At 39.0% G+C, this 22,680-nt stretch overlaps 1 protein-coding gene across 1 annotated transcript in view; it reads right to left on the reverse strand.

The window, feature by feature from the left end:
* Positions 1-1,116: 1,116 nt before the first annotated feature.
* Positions 1,117-22,680, reverse strand: part of LOC134609334 (GRIP and coiled-coil domain-containing protein 2-like) — a 69,780-nt gene continuing 48,216 nt past the window's right edge. Inside the window, exons 3-6 of the mRNA XM_063453015.1 lie at positions 12,018-12,101; positions 11,509-11,655; positions 3,256-3,339; positions 1,117-1,122 (exon numbers count right to left, since the gene is read on the reverse strand). Of these exons, the coding sequence (XP_063309085.1) occupies positions 1,117-1,122; positions 3,256-3,339; positions 11,509-11,655; positions 12,018-12,101 (321 nt within the window). The remainder of the gene's footprint in view (positions 1,123-3,255; positions 3,340-11,508; positions 11,656-12,017; positions 12,102-22,680) is intronic.

Below are 22,680 nucleotides of genomic sequence, written 5' to 3' on the forward strand. Positions count from 1 at the left end.
AGGCAGTCTCCATTAACCACATGGTTGCAAAAAGACATAAAACACTTTAAAATACATTCATTCTTGACATTTGGAACCGAACAATATAGACCTTAAAATAGCAGGGAGAGAATTAAACTGAAGCATATAGGCAATTGCATAAAAGTCCTTCACAATCACTGTTATCTGGTTTCTTGTTACTATTATGTTAAAGGGGAAAATACTGGTTCAAAGTTTGGTAAGTTCAATATTTCATCTTAAATTACAGAAAAAATTAAAGTCCCTTCATTTGTTATATTTTCACAGAATTAGCAAATTCTGCACTGTGCTCTGTCCAGTCCAGGAAGCGGCTTAGCCAATCATTCAAATTAAAAAAGCAAGTAAAAGGAATGTTTCCCTTATTTTAATGCATGAAAAAAAAATACTAAAGTTTTATTAAACTCATAAGAATATTGCACTTGCACACACAAATGTTTGCAATAATCGGATTACTTTTTGATCAGAAGAGGCTACACACTGGACTTGTGTACAGAGGAAAAATTTGGTTTGGCCAAATCACTGTGTCCCAAAATGCAATTTAGTTCAGGTAGTCCGATAATCATCCATGTGATGGTTTGGGTCGTCTGAATATCGCCCATGAAAAATATTACAGGGAATGATTTTGCTAAATCAAGGGTTACAAAAAATGGTCAAATCAGTGTACAAAAAATAGATAATCTAAACATCATGTATATATTTTGCAGCAGACTGATTAGGCATATTTTTCCCATCATATGGTGCACAGGCTTTGACATCCCTACATTTGAGGGACCAATATAGGGGGTAAAAAGTAGGAGTATTGCTTTTTTTCCTCTCTGTTGGCTACTTCTCACTTAATTGTTTGAAAAAAAAAAATCAACATTTAGTGACTGTTTCTTAACCATCATGTTTTTTCCCCGTCAAACATCTCTTTTTTTGGAGTAACAGATGGAACTCCAAATTACAAATCAAACAAGCATGCTCGTATATTGTGCGATTCGTTTGTTCGGTTATACATCCATATGGCGCTTGAGAGTTAAAGAATATGAATGATCCTGAATTTGGCCAAACTGAAATAAGTCCAAACTCAGGATCATCTATATTAAGAAACAAACCAAACTAGAACTACAAAAAGAGAAAGAAGAAGGGAAAAAAAGTATTCAAACTCCTTCTCCAATAGATGCCCTCTATGGGGATTTGTTTGTTTGGTTATACATCCTTATAGCTCTTCAGAATTAAAAAGAATATGGACGATTCTAAAATTAGACTAATTGCAATTATGCCAAATGCACAAGTCTATTACACACCCATCAGAAACCTATCATTGTGCAGTATATAGTCTGATCGTATCCCATCCTGTCTACTGGGGGATTGCAAATGTATCCCCCACCTGTTACACAGAACAAGTGATAGTTCTTCAGTTAGCTGATAAAAAAAAAGAAATATGCCATACCATGGCTGCTATTAGTTCATACACTGTCCTGTTCAAAGGTTTTAAAATAGATGTGTGCAGTTATGTGATGATACTTCAACTGTGCATGCATGTGGGTGCAGCCTGCCTCCTTCAATGAGATGAAAGTACCGTAATATCTATCTGTGTGGCACATGCAAACCTTATGAATAAATTGAATGGATCACACAGCAAAGTTGGATGAAAAAAAGTTCTGCTTTTGAAGTCTCGAGGACAGGCTTAGTCTATGCTGCAGGTATGTACCACTTTCTACAGTGAGGCAGGCTGCAGGCAACTCTTTGTACCATAACTTTCTTAATGGTACAAAGTTTTTATGGTGCTTTGACAAGCCCTTTAGCCATATACATTGCACAATTTTAAAGTATAAAATATCCTATGTACCAGTTAACAATATGTATGTATAAACTGCATGGCCTGAGCAAGATACATGATCAAAAATAATTGTTTCACTATAAATATGGCATAAAATATATAAATGAATGAACTTTAACATATATATATATATATATATATATATATATATATATATATATATATATATATATATATATATATAAAATTTAAGGACAAAATCTCTTTGCAAAAATATTTTGTTCTCAAAATGTGTTTAATAAATTAAAACATTATAAAATTTAGAAAAATAGTCTGGCTTGGCAGAAGGAAACAAACAGTGAAATACTTTTTTTTTTCTTAACCACACCACATTTAGTAGACTATTACCTAGAATAATGATGAAGGAAATAAGCAGAAAACCCTTTAAAGTACATTTTTCTAATTATTCTGTCTAACAGCTAAACAGTCAGAGGGCAAATCGCTTTAGAAATAATTAGCGTATATAAAAGCTCAAATTAGCCATAACTGCACATATTTTTACATAGGCTGAGCATCTAGTGAACTGTTTAGATTTTTGTCTGTGTGCATAAAAGGACCAGAATAACTTTTACAATAATCCTAACTGTACTAGTTCTCCTTGCCAAATGTCACCAAGTTAGAATGAAGGAACACTTCAAAATCCCCCATATTCCAACTAAGTTCAAATATTCTACAGACATCTAAACAGGTCCAATGCATATGTGTTGCTGTACCATAAAGTATAAAGCTTAACAAACGAAAAAATGTGGATTATACCCAATAGTGACATTTTGGGTTAACTTGTTAACAAAATAATGCCAATGACCAATCTAAAACCACACAATTCAAAAGAATGGGGTAGTGAGTGACTGCCCAAGCCCAAAAGTCTGCTAACACCTCCTAAATTTAGTTTGATCAAAATTGAATTATATTAGTCCCATCTTCTGAAAAGATCATCACTGTAATCTCTGAGATTTTATTTTTTCTCGGGTATACTATTAGGTAAGGTGAACATGAGTAGAATGTTGGTTGACAGCCACAGGTTTCAAGATTAATTATAAAATGCACCTGTGCGAAGAACAAATTAATCATGCATATTCCTGAACATAGCACCTGCAGTACAGCATGGAGCTGCTAAATAAGCACGACTTTGCATGCAGGCATGATGTGTTCATGGATTGGCTTGTGACAAAGGGTAACATTTGATCCTTTAAGGGTTAATACAGTTGCATGCCAGAAATACATTACTAACTGCACGTGTAATCCTCACCAATTCATGGGTTGCATGTACTTAGTCATGAAACTATGTTTTATTGAAAATATGTGTTACTAAGACATTAAAGGTTTTCCTTTAAAATTAAAGTAAATCGAAAGCATTAATGTGTAAGTTAAAAAAGCAATGTTGAGCAGATAGAACAGCATTAAACATTTTTTACCTGAACAGTTTGTTCTTCTTTACTTGTTTTTAGCTCAAGATTTTCAAATTCCAAATCAGATATCTTGTTTTCAAATTCCAAAAGCTATGCAAATAAAATATTAAAATGTGTTATTGCGTTTTACTGGGCATCGCATGAACACATGTTAAATGGCGGTACTATTTATTAAACACTGGGCATTTTGAGCTGTTGGAAAATAAACTTTGCATTACTAATTCATTCATTGCAGTATTGTTTTCATGAAAAAAATATTGCATCATTCATTTTATAATAAAGTTTATTTGAACAACGCACAAATGCACACACACACACAAAAAAGTTTGAAAACTTACAAGGCTACTTAATATCAACTATCTTAGCAAACAAATATGGGGATTCAGTTACGCTATATAGCCATATCGTGTTAAGCCCACCACTATGTCACAGTACCCCAATATCGTTGGATCATACACTAATTTTGAACATGGGGGATAAACATGCTAACTGCAGTACTTACAGCTTAAACTACTTCCACTGACTCTACTCTTATGCTTTCCTGTGTTCACTTCTAAAGGGGCACGTGGAGTGCAGAGACAGAGTGCTCAACCAAAAAGGAATCTGGTCTGGATTCCAAATATACACAGAACAAAAGAGGGATTTGGGAGCATACTTAGAACCTACATTTCTCAGCAGTGCTGAATATACCAAAGTATATGTAAAATATAGATTAAGGGAAGCGAGCACAAAAAAAATCCAGTTTTAAATCTTGCAAGGTTGCTTAAAATCACCTATCTTAGCAAACACATCTGTATTTTGTATATGAAGATGACTATTTTATCTTTATACTCAGAACAAAACAGACAAGACAGCCAAGTATAATTTCTCTTGCAGAATGTCATGGGAATAGTCCTCTGGGGGCGAGATGGATATATTTTTATTGTTTTTTTTGCAAATTTATTTTCAATTTTATCTTCAAGAGTTGTGTCCCGGCATTATGTTTTTTTATTTGGCCTTTTTCAGGCTGAAGAATAGAAGACTTCAGCAAGATAGTAGTCTTCAGATGGTAAGTATAACTCATTTTTTACAGGTATTTATTTTATTGGTCCCCACTCACTATCATGAGCATGAGGGGGTAAGTTGGTTTAAATTATTTAAAGAGGAGTTAGCTAGGGGATTGGGGATCCTTAGCCACCTAGGGAGAGGGGAAGCAATGGCAATTTTGAGGGGGTGTACAGTGGCATGTTAACCGTCATTTTATACTATAGTTAGATCCCCCACTTACCGCCTATAGGTGGGGCCTGTGAAAGGACAATAGGTACTCTCTCCATTTAGTATTAGAATTAGAGCCCTCACCAGTCACTAATAGACATTATGGAAAATAGTGTGTGTTTCTTTTTCCTTAAAAGGACAAAATTAAAAAACAAAAACCTTTTAGGGGGCTGCTGTTTATTTTCTGTTTAGCCCCTACTGGAAGGGAATGGATGAAGAAGTTTTTTTTTTTTGCCATACATCCTTTTCACATTGTTATAATATTATCAGGATTGGTGACAGCCAAATCTTAGCAAACACTGTGTGGTTGTTTCACTAAAAAAGAAATTGTGAAGAATGGAAAAGGATATTGGCAGTTATAGGCTTAATATGTTTAATAGGAAACCAAGCACAAGAAAAGAAAATCCAGAGAGTATACGGTGACCTACAAGTATCACTATAAAGCTTTAAGAAAGCTGTAAAGAAATGTGAAATCCAATTCTTTCAAAACTAATCACTTGGCAAATCAACATTACAGTTCAGCATAATGATTTTAACATAGGCTTTAAATAACATCTTCTCAAAAAGCTTTAGCTGATATTGATATCAAACCCCCAATCAGCAAAACGGTGATTTACATTATTTGAACATTATGAAGAAGAATTTGCATCTGTACCTAACTGTTGTACCTGTTTAGAACAAATGGTTATGCTAAACAATGTAATAAATCACTTTGTAAGAGCCATTCTCAAACAATAGAGTTGTAAAATCACAAGGTTTCTAATTGAATGTATTTTTAGACAGTTTTCATTACAACAGTCACGATACTAAATAAGATGCATTGAATGGTTGTCAAGGCCAATGCAATAATTACATATATAAACACTATAAGTCACCTCTACAGCATGCAGTAAATGTAAAAAAGTCTTTCATGTGAATGGAGCACCAACTGTACAATGTAAATTAACAAACACATAGCCTAGTCAGTTTTAAAAATATATACTGTATAAATCCAGTTTTGGTAACTTTTGACTTAATACATTTGGTTGTCTCCAGCATCAAAAATGAACTCGTATTTTTATCCTTGTGAAAGCACTGGCTGCTTTTATGTATTTTACAATGTTATTGCACAGTTTTTATCTAAATTACTGCTTAGTTTGATGGTCCCCTTTTCCTCCAGGTAGTTTCTTGTATGTATATCTTGCTATTTAGTTGTAACTTGATACATTTGTATCAAGTGGGGATTGGTACAATTAATGTGAAACCGAGATAACTAAACCGGCATTGGGAGGCTCTGCACATGATGGTCTTGTTGGAGGAAATGTGTTGCCTCGTGTCAACACGCTAAAGGCAGCTATTTTACCTACATGTCTATTATACGTGTGGATTGATTTTCCTCTGCTCCGAATTTGCCATTTGTTTACTGAGCTCGGTGAGTTCTTTATAGTACCTAAATTCCCATCTAACATGCTACTGATTGTTATAACATTCTTCTGCTATTTTACCTGCTTGTGAACACCAGAGATAATTGTGAGGGGACTCAGGACCTAGGAGAAGCCATGGATTGTACTTTTGACTTTGCTGGACCTCTCCACTCTGGACCCTTGCTTGAACTGTATTAAGCTCTCTTTATTCTTGTTCTTTAGTCATTTGAAATTCATTGCCAATCTGAAAGGTATATTTCCATTTCTGTGCAGTGCTTTTACTATATTATTTGTATTGTTTTGTTTAATTAAGTATCTTGAATAGGACTATCTTTATAAATTCTGTATTAGTTTTGACTAGTGTTGGGCACTGTTTTTAGGATTTCAGAATCACACATTGTTTTGCTAGAACCAAAAACTAAAAAATAGACAAGTACTTCATGATTTTACACCCGTCATACAAGCTCACTGGCTGCCCATGTTCCTGACATTCATTGCAACCTACATTGAGCGACTCATTTAAGACTTAATTTATAGAGAATAGAGTTACGCTAGCTAGGGCCCTGTATTAATTGCATAAAATAATGAAGCTCTCTCACTGCAATAGCAATAAATAACCATTACAATCTGAAAACAGAAGATAGCTGCAGATGACTAGGCACTGGCATATGTGACATTGTATGCACATGCCTGCAGCCCCTGTAAAGCATGGTGTATCTACAAAGATACATTCACATTGTACTCCATATAGAATGCAATTCTGTCATCTTATCTTAATATCTTAAAAACATACCGGTAACTAATATTAAACAAGTAGAATCAAGGCTTGCCCTGTTTATTCATTAGATAGAAACAGAAAGATGTGAGTATAGAAGGAAGTAGAAAAAAAAAGGTAAACTGACAAACAGGGGCGGGCTGGGAAGGGGGGCAGGGAGGCAATTGCCCCCCAGGCCGCCCTAAACCCAGGGGCCAGGGCTGCCCACATCCAGCAAAAAAAGGAAAGCCTGTGGCTGAGGACTCAGATCTTTCAACTTACCTCACTCTTCCTGTAGCCTGCAGTCAGTGGAGTCGGCCGGCCTCTCCTGATGATGTCAGGAGGAGGGGGTGTGACTTTCACTGCTCTTCTCACAGGACCGCTGGGGAGTCTGGGAGAGGAGCAGAGGAAGCCACGCCCCCTCCTCCTGACATCATCAGGAGAGGCCTGGCCGACTCCACTCACTGCAGGCTCCAGACTTCACTGACTGTTGCTGTATGCTGGCTGCTGCCCACCCCTCCCTGGCCTAAGGTAAGACTCAGGGAGGGGGAAAATACACTTTAGTTTTTTTTTTATTCCCCTCCTCAGCCCTGCCACCCTCTTTCCCCCTCCTCAGCCCTACCTCCCCCCTCCTCAGCCTTACCTCCCCCCTCCTCAGCCTTACCTCCCCCCTCCTCAGCGCCTGTCCCCTCCTCAGCCCTGCCCCCCTCCTCAGTCCCTGCCCCCTTCTCAGCCCTGCCCCCTCTCTTCCCCCTCCTCAGCCCTGCCCCCCCTCCTCAGCCCCTGTCCCCTCCTCAGCCCTGCCCCCTCTCTTCCCCCCTCCTCAGCCCTGCCCCCCTCCTCAGCGCCTGTCCCCTCCTCAGCCCTGCCCCCTCTCTTCCCCCCTCCTCAGCCCTGCCCCCTCTCTCCCCCCTCCTCAGCCCTGCCCCCCCTCCTCAGCCCTGCCCCCCTCCTCGCCCCTGTCCCCTCCTCAGCCCTGCCCCCCCTCCTCAGCCCCTGTCCCCCCTCCTCAGCCCCTGTCCCCTCCTCAGCTCCTGTCCCCTTCTCAGTCCTGCCCCCCCTCCTCAGCTCCTGTCCCCCTCCTCAGCCCCTGTCCCCCTCCTCAGCCCCTCCCCCCCTCCTCAATCCCTGTCCCCCTCCTCAGCCATCCCCTGTCCCTTAGTCAGGCTCTGGTCCCTTAGTAAGGCTCTGTCCCACCCTTTCCCTGCTCCTTTTTTACCACTCTCAGCTCCTGCCCCCTTTCTCAGCCCCATGCCTCCCACTACAGCCCCATAACATCCCCACTACAGCTCCTCTTCCCCCAATTGCAACCCATATCACCCACACCACAACCCCTTTCCCAAATTGTAGCCATCAACCTACTTAAGCCCCTATCCCCCCCTACATTTCCTAAACCCCCCAATTACAGTTTATACCCTCCACTACAGCCCCTGTTCCCCCACTACAGCCCTGTCCCTTTACTCAGCCACTGTCTACTGGTTTTAAAAGTGTAAAGTTTGGGTGTATGTGTGTGTCAGTATGTCTGTGTGTGTGTGCGCGCCAGTATGTCTGTGTGTGCGTGCAAGTATGTCTCTGTGTGTGCCAGTTTGTGTGTGTGTATGTCAGCCAGTATGCCTGTGTGTGTGTGTGTGTCAGTATGCCTGTAACAGTGTGTCTTTCTGTGTGTTTCTGTGTGCCTGTCAGTGAGTGTGTGCGTGTGCCTGTCAGTGAGTTTGTGTTTTTTAGTGTGCGCCAAATCAGCAAGTGTGTTTGTGCTTGTCATTGAGTGTCTGTTTAGGTGACTGCTCCCCCCGCCCCCCTTTCAATCACATGGGAAAGGTGTTTTTACTCTCCTCTTGGTGCAATGCGCCACTTGACTGGATTTGCCCCCCAGGCCAAAGGCTGCCAGCCCTCCCCTGCTGACAAAAGTCTGTGAGATGGAAAAGATTAATGGGACTCGGAGGCCACAATATTATTGCTTCTGCCAAAGTGCATGCAGGGTTCTTAAAGCAGAACCTGTTTGAATAAAAGTAAAATCACTGTTCTGAATTGCAGAAAAATGGGTGCTGTAGTTAAATAGCAGCTAGTGGTTTATATCTGGTCTGTAATTTCTTACTATTATTGAAAATGATTATTACTTCATGATTGACAAATACAGAAATATAAATATTTGTGCATGTATACATACATGTGTATATATATATATATATATATATATATATAATACAAAACCATATATGTATGTATGTATGTATGTATGTATGTATATATATATATATATATATATATATATATATATATATATATATATATATATATATATATATATATATATATATATATATATATATAAAATGAATAGATAGATAATTATTGAATTTTTTTATTATTATTTATATAGCGCCAGCAAATTCTGTAGCGCTGTACAATGGGATAGATAGATAGATAGATAGAATATATGATAAAACTATATACATACACACACATACATTGTGCTGCCAGGTCCAATGACAAAGTGTAGTCCCTGCCCTTTTTACCAAAACACCACCGTGTGAAGCAATTGCTTCTTACCTCCCAGCTAATCATTTCTCATTACTTTTAGTGCATCAATCCATATCTATCTGTGTAACTCCTCCAAATCTCCCCTTCATGTGCATTTCTCCCACTTCACACTTGCGCACTTGACCCACCTACCCCTCCCTTACATCTACCAATGCATTGTCACCACATCCCATGCATCTCCCTGAGTTAAGATGTGCATCCCCCACAACACCTCCACCCCCCTCTTTGGCATTTTCCCCACAATGCCCCAAAGGTATCACACCAATTACACATACAGACACACTCACAGATGCACATAAATGCAGATTCACAGACACAACACTTAACTTGCCATACTGTCTCCTGAAGCCTGGAGTGGTAGGGGCAGAGTTGGCACATAGTAATCCTGCCCTCATCACGAATCCAGGTGTAGCATGAAGGGACCCCTTGTAGTTTGAATCTCTTTGAAGGTGGTATAGAAGGCAAAATGTTGTTCCCTACAAGGCAGTGGTGTATCTTGGTTTGTGCTGCCCTAGGCAGGACAAAACTCAGACACCCCCCCTCCCCCCGCGCGCGCGCCACCCCCACCCAACCCTTCCCCCCTGCCCCGCCTTCTAAATACACACACATTCACTGAGAGATACGCATACACTAGCTAACACACACACAGTCAGACACACACAGTCGGACACACACACACACTAACAAACACACACAGTCGGACACACACACTAACAAACACACACAGTCGGACACACACACTAACAAACACACACAGTCGGACACACACACACTAACAAACACACACAGTCGGACACACACACACTAACAAAAACACACAGTCGGACACACACACACTAACAGACACACACACTAACAAACACACACACTAACAAACACACACAGTCGGACACACACACACACACTAACAAACACACACAGTCGGACACACACACACTAACAGACACACACTGTCGAACACACAGTCAGATACACACTAACAGACACACACACACACACACACACTAACAGACACACACACTAACAGACACACACATACACACTAACACACACACACACACACTAACACACACACACACACACACTAACAGACACACACACACACACTAACAGACACACACACACACTAACAGACACACACACACACACACACACACACACACTAACAGACACACAGTCAGAGACACACACACAATCACATTAACACATTTTTTTTTTTTTATTTACTCCCCCCCCAGCCTCCTTACCTTTGGGAATGCTGGTGTGGGGGGGGTTCTCCCATTCCCTGGTGGTCCAGTGGCTGTAGGGCGGCACTGGCGGGCAGGCTGGGCGGCCGGCGAGGGAGCTCTTCCCCTGAGCTCTCTGCTCAGCTCCCTCGCGCGCCGCCCGCAGAGTGAGGCTGGGAGGCGGAGCTGGAATATGACGTCATATTCCGGCTCCCAGTCTCACTCTGCGGGCGGCGCGCGAGGGAGCTGAGCAGAGAGCTCAGGGGAAGAGCTCCCTCGCCGGCCGCCCAGCAACCAGCAACCAGCCCAGCATGTCTGTTAGCCGCAAGGCTAACAAGACATTTGCCTTGGGCATTTGGGGGCGGCGTTTTTTGCCGCCCCCTGGAAAATGCCGCCCAAGGCAAATGCCTTGTTTGCCTCGCGGCTAATACGCCCCTGCTACAAGGGCAATCTGGCTCTACATATCCATATATCATTTTCTAGCTTAAGCTTGCTCTATGGGAATGACCACCTTTATTTCATATCATGTTTTTCAGATACTCAGCACTTGAACATATTGTCAGATTTAGTGACCATACACAGATAGTGCCTAGTTTTTGGATAAGTAAGCCAGACTTCTGTTCAAAGAGGGCTTACTCTCTTTGGGCAAGGAGAAGCCAGGAGAATCATTAAAGAAAGCTATTTGCTTATAGGAGTGCAAACAAAATGATGCTATATTACATGCAATGGTTTATCTATATTAATAATAATAATAATAATAATAATAATAATAGAATGATAGTAGTTTTAAGGCATCCATACATACTAGAGAGAAAATATTTTAATTTTACGTTATAGTGGAGAAATACATGTTAACGTACACACATACCTGCACTCAGCATTAACACAAAGTGTTCTATTCTTCTTAAGTGTTAAAGTCAATCGTAGAACTAATTGGAAGCCAATAAATTCTGTACAGTGCTCTTGCAGTCTTTATCTTTCTTGTCTATACATCAATAGGTCATTCTCAGTTAATTAAGTGAAGACATAATCAGCTTAATTTATGTAGCGCAGGGCAGTAAATGATATCTTTGTACAGTACCTGCTGCTTGGCACGGCCATATAACTTGTCTGACATGTCAAGTTTGTTCTGCAGATGCTCAAGTCTCGCTTTGCTGTCCTTAAGCTGGGATTTCAGGTTACACTCCTCACTCCGTAGCTGGTAAATGGTGTGCTCCTGAGCCTGTAGCTGGAAAGAAGCCTAGTTACACTAACGGATTAGGCAAAACGCACACACAGTAAACCAATTAATTACTCTATACTTTATGTACAAAAGCACAAAGACACAAATGCTAATTACCATGGCTTTACAGTTGAATAACTGCTACTTGTGAATGTAACATGTGTCAAATAAAACATGTGTGCTCTCATGCATGTACACGTGCATATATATATATATATATATATATATATATATATATATATATATATATATATACTCCTGTTGATATATTATCTCTACTTAAAATACATTGAAATGCAATTAAAGAAAAGCATTTAGAATTGGCAGCTGAACCCTTAAATCATCAATTTCAATAATTAATTGGGTACCTCGGCAAGAAGTCCTTCTTGTTTCTGCTTCAGAGCAAGAGTTTCCTTTTGTTCATTCTGTAGCTCGAAGGCTCGTCCCTGAATCTGCAAGTTTACACATCAAGAGAAAACGCAATGTCAACCAAGTGGACCTCACTTAAGAATCTTAAAAGATCAATCTGTGAAGCAAAGAATGAACAGGACCCCGTTTCTGAAGTTCGATGCTCAAACGACTCTTTCATTAAAAGATGCTCTCTCCTATTGATTTCGGCTTAAGTAATGAGAAAGCTTATCCAAAAATCTTTAGCATTTGGGCTCAAGTTAAGAAAATCAATGCAACCATTTCCCATTTGAACTGCATATGTGAGTTTTATGTACAAAAGGCAAGACAAAGCCAAAATCAGATAAATCGATAGCATTGTCAATAGAACATGAAGCTGACAAATGGTGTTTTATAGCAATTAAAGTGAGCTGTAAACAGAGAGGGGCTAATCATTCGCAGCAATATATCATATATGGACTGCATTATTTACAAATATTATGCACAGAAAATGTTAAAAACAAATAAATCTAGCATGGTTTCTCAGCTGTCTTGTTCAGCTGTCTTTTTTTTTTTTTTTACTATATAACCCAACACTTAAACCATGAGCAGTGGACAACATTTCGACCATGACTGCAACACTTACTGGAACAAACGTTTCTTTGATTTACTAGTTTAAAGTATTTTCAGTTTAAACAAATACCATAACTAATTTTCAACAACATTCCAAAATTTAACCCTTAACCAATCACTGATAGAACCCTGCAAGTTCCTACATTCTTATTCTTGGAATATCCAACTTCTTTATCATTAGTAGTACTCTACAGTCAGGTCATTGTTAAATGACTGGCAATTCCTTTTTACAATCAGATTCTTACACCAGATTTTATGACTATTATTGGTTTTTAAGGAGTTAAATAAATGATGTCACCTAAATAAAATTAACACCATACATATCAAGAATAGAAAACATTCTACAAATAATTCTGTCATACTCAAGGATCCCTCTGAGACCACAACCTATCGTCCTATACTAGAAGCTCGTAATGTGTGGTAAGTATAAACCTATTACAGCAATTTACAGCAATAAAATTCACAATGTGTGATTATACTGTAGTAAATGCATTTATAGTTTGTGTAAATAAGATACTTTGTTTGTTCTCGATCCAAACGACTTAGCCAATTATATAAATAGCTATCAATAGGTCACAAAGTCACCTAACTATCCATTTTAATGCCCTGCTTCTAGCCATGTCTCCAACGTCTCCCCATAAAATAAAGTATAAGAGACCCTTATTGAACAAATTAAATGATGTAATGTTTTGGCATATGCATAGAACAGCAAAAAAAGATGATTCACCTTTTCAAACATTTTGCCCCTTGGTTAATGTATTCTCAGTTTTTGTAGTTAATTTTTATATAATGTTACAAAACCCTTGGATACATTTGCATACAGTTCTGCTGTTAAAGAAGAACTTAAAGGAACACTGTAGTGTTAGAAATACAAAAATGAGCCCCTCTCTCCTCCTCTCTCGTCGTGCCCCCCCCCCCCCATACCAGCAGAAAAAAAAAAAAAAGTAGAGATTAGATTTTTTTCATGCTTTACAGGTAGAAAGATAATTAAAGGAATTACAGTAACATAATATAAGAAGAAATTACAAATTTGATGCTGTAGAATCTTTAGCCAATTTAATTTTGGAATCACGGTAAGGGTAATGAAGATGAGATATCTACAAAGTACAATGGTCAATGGAAAATAAAACTAATTGGACAGATATTTTCATGTAGCACCTTTTTATATTCTTTTATGTGATAAAAAGGATCTACATATAAAATTGCTACGATTGCATCAAATTCATAAATATATTTTATAAATTAAGCAAAAATGCTTGTATGTATATGTCTGTTCAATACATTATGGAACACAAACCTTGACTACAGAACACCTGCAATTCAATTAAGGGAGAAAGAATCAATTTACGTGTTTTTTTCATTGATACTTTCACAAACAGAAGGAGCAAAAAGAGAGAATATGAGGAAGCTGCTCACTCGCAGGTGCAAAAGCCAACTACTCTACATATTACAATTATGTACTTTCACTCTTTAATTATCAACATACACACATGCTCATGGCTCATAGTCAAGTAATGATAGTATGGGCACTTAAGTATATATAAATCTTGAAGCCAGTTGCATGTGATTTTTTTGGCTGTATATTCATACTGTGAATTTCCTGTTCCTTCAAATCCTATAGGTGCTCTGTTGGATTGAGGTATGTTGACTGTGAAGGCCGTTGGAGTACATTGAAGTATATATCATTTTTGTGAAACCAACTTAATGTGACACAGGATTATTATACAGTTGGAAATATGCATTAGAGCAGTGATGGTGAATATTTTTGAGCCTGAGTGCCTAAACCGCAATACAAACCAACTTTTTCCCCTCAAAGTGCAAACATGGCAATTGAACACACTCACAGATACACAGACACTAACAGATACACACACTCACAGATACACACACACTGACACACACATACACAAACACTCACAGATACACAGACACTCACAGACACACTCACACACACTGACAGACACACAGTGACTGACTGACACACTCACTCAAAGACACACACTCACAAACACACACACTCACTGACAGACACAGAATGACTGACAGACACATACACACAAACACTCAAAGACACACACACTGACAAACACACACTCACTGACAGACATACACAGAGTGACTGACACACACACACACACACTCACTGACAGACATACACAGAGTGACTGACAAACACACACTCATACACATTTCCCTCAACACTCACAAATTACTATTATTATTTTATTTTATTTTAATTCCACCCAGCCTCTATGGGAGAACTGGAGTGGATTCCTCACCTGGGGTCTGACATTATATTCCGGCTCCTGGCATCACTAAGTGGCGCACAAGGGAGCTGAGCAGCAAGAGCTCAGACTACAGCTCTCCCTCGCCGCCCGACAGCAAATCAAGCTGCCGCCTACCTCGGGGGATGCCAAAAGGTGGCCATTTCTGTGGGCACGCGGCCATAGGTTGCCGGTAGGGTGCCCAGCGATGTATTCACCACAAGGCTAACAAGGTATTTGCCTTGGGCCCCCCAGGGCACGAGACTAACAAGGTAGTGCCGCCCAATTGCAGTTATTGAAATTTAAGTGTTGCAAGCAGGATCAATAGGCAAGCAAAAAGATCTTTGACAAGGGCCAAACAATGATGGCTAGACGACTGGGTCAGCACGTCTTAAAAATTGGAAGTCTTGTAGGGTGTTCTCTGTATGTAGTAGTTAGTACCTACAAAAGTGGTGAAAGGAAGACCGGTGTCAGGGTCATGAGCACCCAAGTCTCATCGATGCACATGGGGAGCAAAGGCTAGTCCACCTACTCAGATCACATAAAAGAGCTACTACTGCTCACATTGCTAAAATCTTACTGCTGGCCCTGAGAGAAAAGTATCAGAAAACACAGTGCATTGCAGATTGCTGCATTTGGGGCTGCATAGCCGAAGACCTGTAAGAGTGCCCATGTTAACCACTGTCAACCACCGAACGTTCCTTCAATGGGGAGTTCAGAACTGGACCTTCAACCACTGCAACATGTTTGCCTGGTCTGATAAATCATATTTTTATTAGATTAGGTAGATGGCTGAGTGAGTGTGTGTCATTAATCTTTGAGAGAGGATGGAAGCCTGATGCACTGTTGGAAGAAGGAAGGCCGGTTGAGGCAGTGGGCACGTACCACCTACCAAGGGATTGTTGCAAACATGTACAACCCTTCTCGGCAATGATAATACCTGATAGCACTGGCCTCTTTCAGCAGGATATTGCACCCTGACACACAGCAAAAAAGTGTTCAGGAATAGTTGAAGGTACATGAAAAAGAGTTCAAGGTGTTGCTTTGGCCTCCAATTTCCCCAAATCACAATCCAATTGATCATCTGTTGGATATGCGGGAACAACATATCCAATCCATGGAGGCCCCATATCGCTACTTGCAGGACTTAAAATATCTGCTGTTAATGTCTTAGTGCCAGATACCACAGAACAGGTTCAGAGGTCTTGTGGAGTGCATGCCTTGATGCATCAAAGCTGTCTTGGCAGCACAAGAGGGACCTACACAATATTAGGCATGTGGTTTTAAACAAAATGTTATACTATATTGTGTAAAAGAATAACTGCTCCAGTAAAACAATAAACAGGACACTGAAGAAACATAATTGTATCAAAATTGCATATGAATAATTCCATTGCAATAGTTAAGTAAAAGGAAATTGGAATGAATTATAGAAGTTGAACTGGAAGTAACAAGACTGGACCAGACCAATGGAAACAACATTTGTAGTAAGAGATATAGCCAGAGCAAGATATTTCAGTTAACACTATTTGTGAGAGTATAATTGTAGCTTATAAATTATACTTTAACTTTATTTATTCAATTTAAAGAAACAGACAGTTTCTTTCCTATTTAATTTTTGTATCCATATTAGCAACCAATGAAACAATAAGCAAATAACATGATATTATCTATACAAAGATAGACAGACAGACCAACAGATAGATAGATCACCAATATTCCCGTTGAGAACAAAATGCTGCAGGGTGTAGCACAATGCACAAATCACTGGAATTTTCTTAAAAGAAGGTATAAATCTCAACTTAAAATAATAATATAAAGTAAATTAAACGCTTAGGAAGTAACCAAGAAATAAAAGTATAAAGTACACATGTATTTATTTGTTTGTTTGTTTGTTTATTTATTATTTTTCTATCTTGAAATATATAGACAACATAAATTAAATAAACTATAATACAGTGGGACAACGGTTTACGAATTTAATTCGTTCTCCGGGAGGTTTCTTATTGCGAAAAATTTGTAAACCGAAACGCGGTTTCTCATAGAAATGCATTGAAAACCAAATCCGTTCTGGAGGTTTAAAAAAAAGTAAAAATTACCTGGCATGGAAACCAACCCACAATGCAGAACACACAATCAAAGGCATGCATACGACGAAGCTCAACTCCCTACCTTTCCACAGCTTGAGAAATGCACCAAAAAGTCCCAAAACAACTGCAAACTATTTCCAAAATGGCTCCAAAACTCGATGCAAAAGCCGCTCCAACACCTCCACGGCTACCCACAGGCTCCAAAATGCAGGGGCGGTGCTATAAACCTCCCAGGTGCAATGCATCCTGGGGAAAATTGCTTTGTATTGCGAAAAAAGTTTGTAAACCGAGGCATTATTTTTAATGGATTTTCATTTGTAAACCGAAAATTATGTTAACCGAGGCGTTTGTAAACCGAGGTCCCACTGTACTTTAGAAAGCAATCAATAATTAATATATGAAACATCTAAGAAATTAATTTATCGCAGAGATTAACATGGTTTTGGTACAAATTTGTGCAGTCAGAAATATACTGGTAAAATAGAAAAAGAACTTTCGAACATGCATATAACTATATGACATATGAAGAATACATTTATCATACACTGTAAGTGACAAATGTAACAATTTGCTTTGAGGGAAACCCGGAAAGATAAAAGTACTCTGAAAGCAAAGTGGAAAGCATGTTAGCGAATTTGGAACGCCCCCGTATCAATGGGATGACGCGGACTTAAAGAGAAATGAAGATGGGAGCGAGGGATTGGCCAGATACAATTGGGGAAAGGAATGCCAATGGAGTGGACACAGCTGGGAAAGAAGCCACACACCCATGGATCTACCAATGTTTTATTGCAAGGTCCCTGAGGAAGTCTATTCTAAATAGATGAAATGCATAGGAGCATATTCAGGTCCTTCCCTCCCATTGGAGATGCCACATGTGAGTTTGCAGTTTGCATTGTAACTATATTATGCTAAAGTGTTCTAATTTATTCTTCCCTTCTTCCCCCCACTCCCCCCCACACACATGTATGAACATTAAAGAGATGCTATAGTCACAGCTTATTGTACTTTTTCTAGTGAGTATAGTCAGTTCCTGAAGGCTTTTTGCAGTAGACAAGGTCTTTTCAAATAAAAGCTATTGTTTACATTACAGCCTAGGGACACATCCAGTGGTCACTCCTCAGATGGTGTAGCACTGCTATTCAGTGTCTCCCCCCTCTGCATTGAGACACTGACCTTTACTCATAGAGATGCATTGATCCAATACATCTCTAGGAGGAGATGCTGACTGACCAGGGCTGTGTTTGGCTTGTGCTGGATCTGCAAGATTTTACTATATATAGAGGGGAAAGGGATTGCCAGGGTTCGCTAGATTGTGTTTGTTTTTAACAATATAGGGTCAGGAATACATGTTTGTACTCCTGACCCTATAGTGCTCCTTTAAGCTACCATAAAACCTGACCCAGTGTATTTAGACAGTATATTGTATCGTGAGTTCACATTAGGCCACACCTTTTAACTTCCATATACCACTTCCTTGATGCGCCATGTTACCTTTACTCTGACATGTCCCAACAAGATATATTTTAAAACATGGAGTACTACTCCAATGTCAAAGCATAATAGGGGGTAGTTTAATAAACTCCAGCCTAAAGACTTACTGTTTTATTTTGGGGATAACATTTCCAACTGTGTTTTCTATTAAAAATATATATCCATCTCTAATGCCCATAGTATGAACAAAGGATGGCTTCTAGTGTCAGTCTTACATTCTCTTTCAATGCATAGGTCTATAGGACCATGCACTGTGTTTTTTTGAACTGCAGGATTCCAAATGCAAGTCTTATTTGTATTGCTTTAATTCTGATACCCGCTGTGTATCGCAATGCCTTGAGTCATACTAGCCTCCCACTGATTCACCCTTCAATAGTACTTTTGAATATATAATTCTCTTGGATGAACACCTCACGCGAGTAAGTACTCTGCGTGCTACATTGTTCATTGTGCTTCAGCAAACACACAAACCATTTTATTTTGGTGCAATGAATATATTAGTACATTAGGACTGGAATAATTAATCTAAAGATTTTATAACTGGAACCAAGAGAAAGAATATAGTAGCCATATTGTAGAAAATTTATATTTGTGGAAATTATTAAAAGTATGATTTTTTTTTTTTTTTAAATCAGAGGTCACAATAATTTTAATCATAAAATGTAAAAAAAACAGTACAACATATTAATAGTGTAATAGTTTTAAAAACAACATTCATTCGGACAATTTTATTTATATTAGAACTGTGTTAGTTTACAATGATGCTATACAAACTAAATGCATGTATGCACAAACATGGAAATGGTGATTTGGAAGGGGAGAACGAATGCATTAGCTTAGAACATTGGGGGAAATTAATAACTCAAGAGTGCAAACACTAATGTGTTTATCTAGAATTTTTATGAGTGAATTGTAAATTAGGTTGTTTTTTCTCTCTCTGCTGCCCATCTTTTGAGGAACCTCATTTTTTTAATTAGACATTTAGCTCACCTCTCCTCCCCGCATGATTAACATTTAGTCAGTTCTGCATATTTACACACTTTGAAAGATGATTTTTCAAACTAACAAATTAAACAGGACCATACCCATAAGTATGATGAATGAATGCTCATAATGAATGCCGGTTCTCACAAAACAGAGAATGTATCTGTGATGGTTTTAATTAGTAGAAAAAGCCAACTTGTAATTCACAAATGTTTTTCAGACCAATACCCCATACAGGGTTTGGAAGCATTTTAAAGGGACTCATGTAGAATGACAAACAGGCTTAAAATGAAATCAAATAGTATAAAGCACTAATTAAATCAATACACAATTTTTTCACTAACACCCGTACAATGCTATCATTCGATCCTTAATAAATATATACAAGAAATAGATTTGATTTTAAAGTGCACTTGTCATACAGCTATAACATTTCTAAACATTAAAAATTTATTTAATCTGCTTAGTATACAAAACAATAACTAAAACACATAAAATACAATTGCATTATTTTTTTATTGTATTTATGTAGTTGTTGCAAGATTTTAGCCTTCAGAATAAATGTATAAACTATATATATGGTGATTGCAGTAAGTGCATGAATTGTCTTGAGTTCCCACAATGCCTAGTGTGTAGCCACAGTAGGATGCTACACTTATCATTGCAGAAGAACCACTATATATAGATACATTTCAGAATGTTCAAAGGTGGCTTTTCATCCATATATTCATGTATATCAGGATCAATTTTATTTAAACCTGAAAAGTAGTGGTTAGTTCACACCTTGATAACATATCAATTTATAAAAGAAAAGGCCATATAGATCTCCTCTATTAGCCAACCTCTATCTCTCTCTTTATATATTATATAGTGTTCAAGATATTGCAATTTATGCTTAGCACTATGTAGAACAAGATTTAATTGACATATATGCATAAATTGCAATATCTTAATTGTAGACAACTCTAGAGAGGAAATGTATTTATTTTCAAAAGTTCAGTTTCATGTTCAAAACAAAGGAAAAATATGTTTTTGAGACCACAACTGAACTGACAAAATCAGAAGCAAGTTGGATATTCTTAAACAACCAGTTTCTTTTACTTTGCGTAAAGTTATATACACTAAACAAAATTATAAACGCAACACTTTTGTTTTTGCCCTCATTTTTCATGAGCTGAACTGAAAGATCTAAGACTTTTTCAACGTACACAACAGGCATATTTCTTTCAAATATTATTCACAAATCTGTCTAAATCAGTGTTAGTGAGCACTTTTCCTTTGCCAAGATAATCCATCCACCTCACAGGTGTGGCATATAAAGATGCTGATTAGACAGCATGATTATTGCACAGGTGTGCCTTAGGCTGGCCGCAATAAAAGGCCAGTCTAAAATGTGCAGTGTTACTGTATTGGGGAGGTCTGGGGGGGGGTCCGAAAACCAGTGAGTATCTCGTGTGACCACCATTTGACTAACGCATTTGACACAACACATCTCTTTCGCATAGAGGTGATCAGCTTGTTGATTGTGGCCTGTGGAAGATTAATCCATTCATCTTCAATGGCTGTGCGAAGTTGCTGGATATTGGCAGGACCTGGAACACGCTGTTGTATACGCCAATCCAGAGCATCTCAAACATGCTCAATGGGTGACATGTCCAGTGAGTATGCTGACCATGCAAGAACTGGGATGTTTTTAGCTTCCAGGAATTGTGTACAGACCCTTGCAACATGGGGCCGTGCATTATTATGCTGCAACATGAGGTGATGGTCTTGGATGAATGGCATAACAATGGCCCTTCATAATAATAATGGGCCTTTAGGATCTCATCACATTATCTCTGTGCATTCAAAATGCCATCAATAAAATGCACCTGTGTTTGTTGTCCATAACATATACCTGCCCATACCATAACCTCACTGCCACCATGGGCCACTTGATCAACAACGTTGACATCAGCAAACCGCTCACCCACACAACGCCATACACGCTGTCTGCCATCTGCCCTGTACAGTGAAAACCGGGATTCATCCGTGAAGAGAACAGCTCTCCAAAGTGGCAGATGCTATTGAATGTGAGCATTTGCCCACTCAAGCTGGTTACGACGATGAACTGCAGTCAGGTCGAGACCCCGATGAGGACGACGAGCATGCAGATGATCTTCCCTGAGACAGTTGCTGACAGTTTGTTCAGAAATTCTTTGGTTAGGCAAACCGATTGTATTAGCTGCTGTCCAAGTGGCTGGTCTCAGATGATCCTGGAGGTGAAGATGCTGGATGTGGAGGCCCTTGGCTGGTGTGGTTACACGTGGTCTGCGGTTGTGAGGCGAGTTGGATGTACTTCCAAATTCTCTGAAACGCCTTTGCAGACGGGTTATGGTAGAGAAATCAACATTCAATTCACAAGCAACAGCTCTGGTGGACATCCCTGCAGTCAGCATGCCAATTGCACACTCTCTCAAAACTTGCAACTACTGTGGCATTGGGCTGTGTGATAAAACTGCACATTTTAGAGTGGACTTTTGTTGTGGCCAGCCTAAGGCACACCTGGGCAATAATGATGCTGTCTAATCAGCATCTTGATATGCCACACCTGTGGGGTGGATGGATTATCTTGGCAAAGGAGAAGTGCTCACTAACACAGATTTAGACTTACGAACAATATTTTAGAGAAATAGGCCTTTTGTGTACATAGAAAAAGTCTTAGATCTTTGAGTTCAGCTCATGAAAAATGGGTGCAAAAACAAAAGAGTTGCGTTTATAAATGTGTTCAGTGTATATTAACCCCTTAAAGATGGCGGGTGTGCTATGCCATCCTTGGGGACCCAGCTCTAAATGCCGGGAGGCGGCAAGCACGTCCCTGCCGTCCTATGTACTTACCCAGTGGGTAACCCAGGGAGTAATCCTGCTGCCGTTCTGGCCCCCCTGGGCCATGTGATCGTGAGGTCCTTGCGAGGACCTCATGATCACATAGACGGCATAGCCGTCAACAGCAATGCCAGCAGGGGGAGTACCTGTAATGACAGGTACTCCCCCTGCTGCCTGAAAAAAATATATAAAAACTGTTTAAAACAGTGTAAAATACAATTATATATACTTAAATCATATATATATATATATATATATATATATATATATAATTATATATATCTGAACTAAGTATATATATATATACACATTTA

The sequence above is a fragment of the Pelobates fuscus genome, chromosome 4 (assembly GCF_036172605.1).
Source record: "Pelobates fuscus isolate aPelFus1 chromosome 4, aPelFus1.pri, whole genome shotgun sequence".
Classification (NCBI taxonomy): domain Eukaryota; kingdom Metazoa; phylum Chordata; class Amphibia; order Anura; family Pelobatidae; genus Pelobates; species Pelobates fuscus.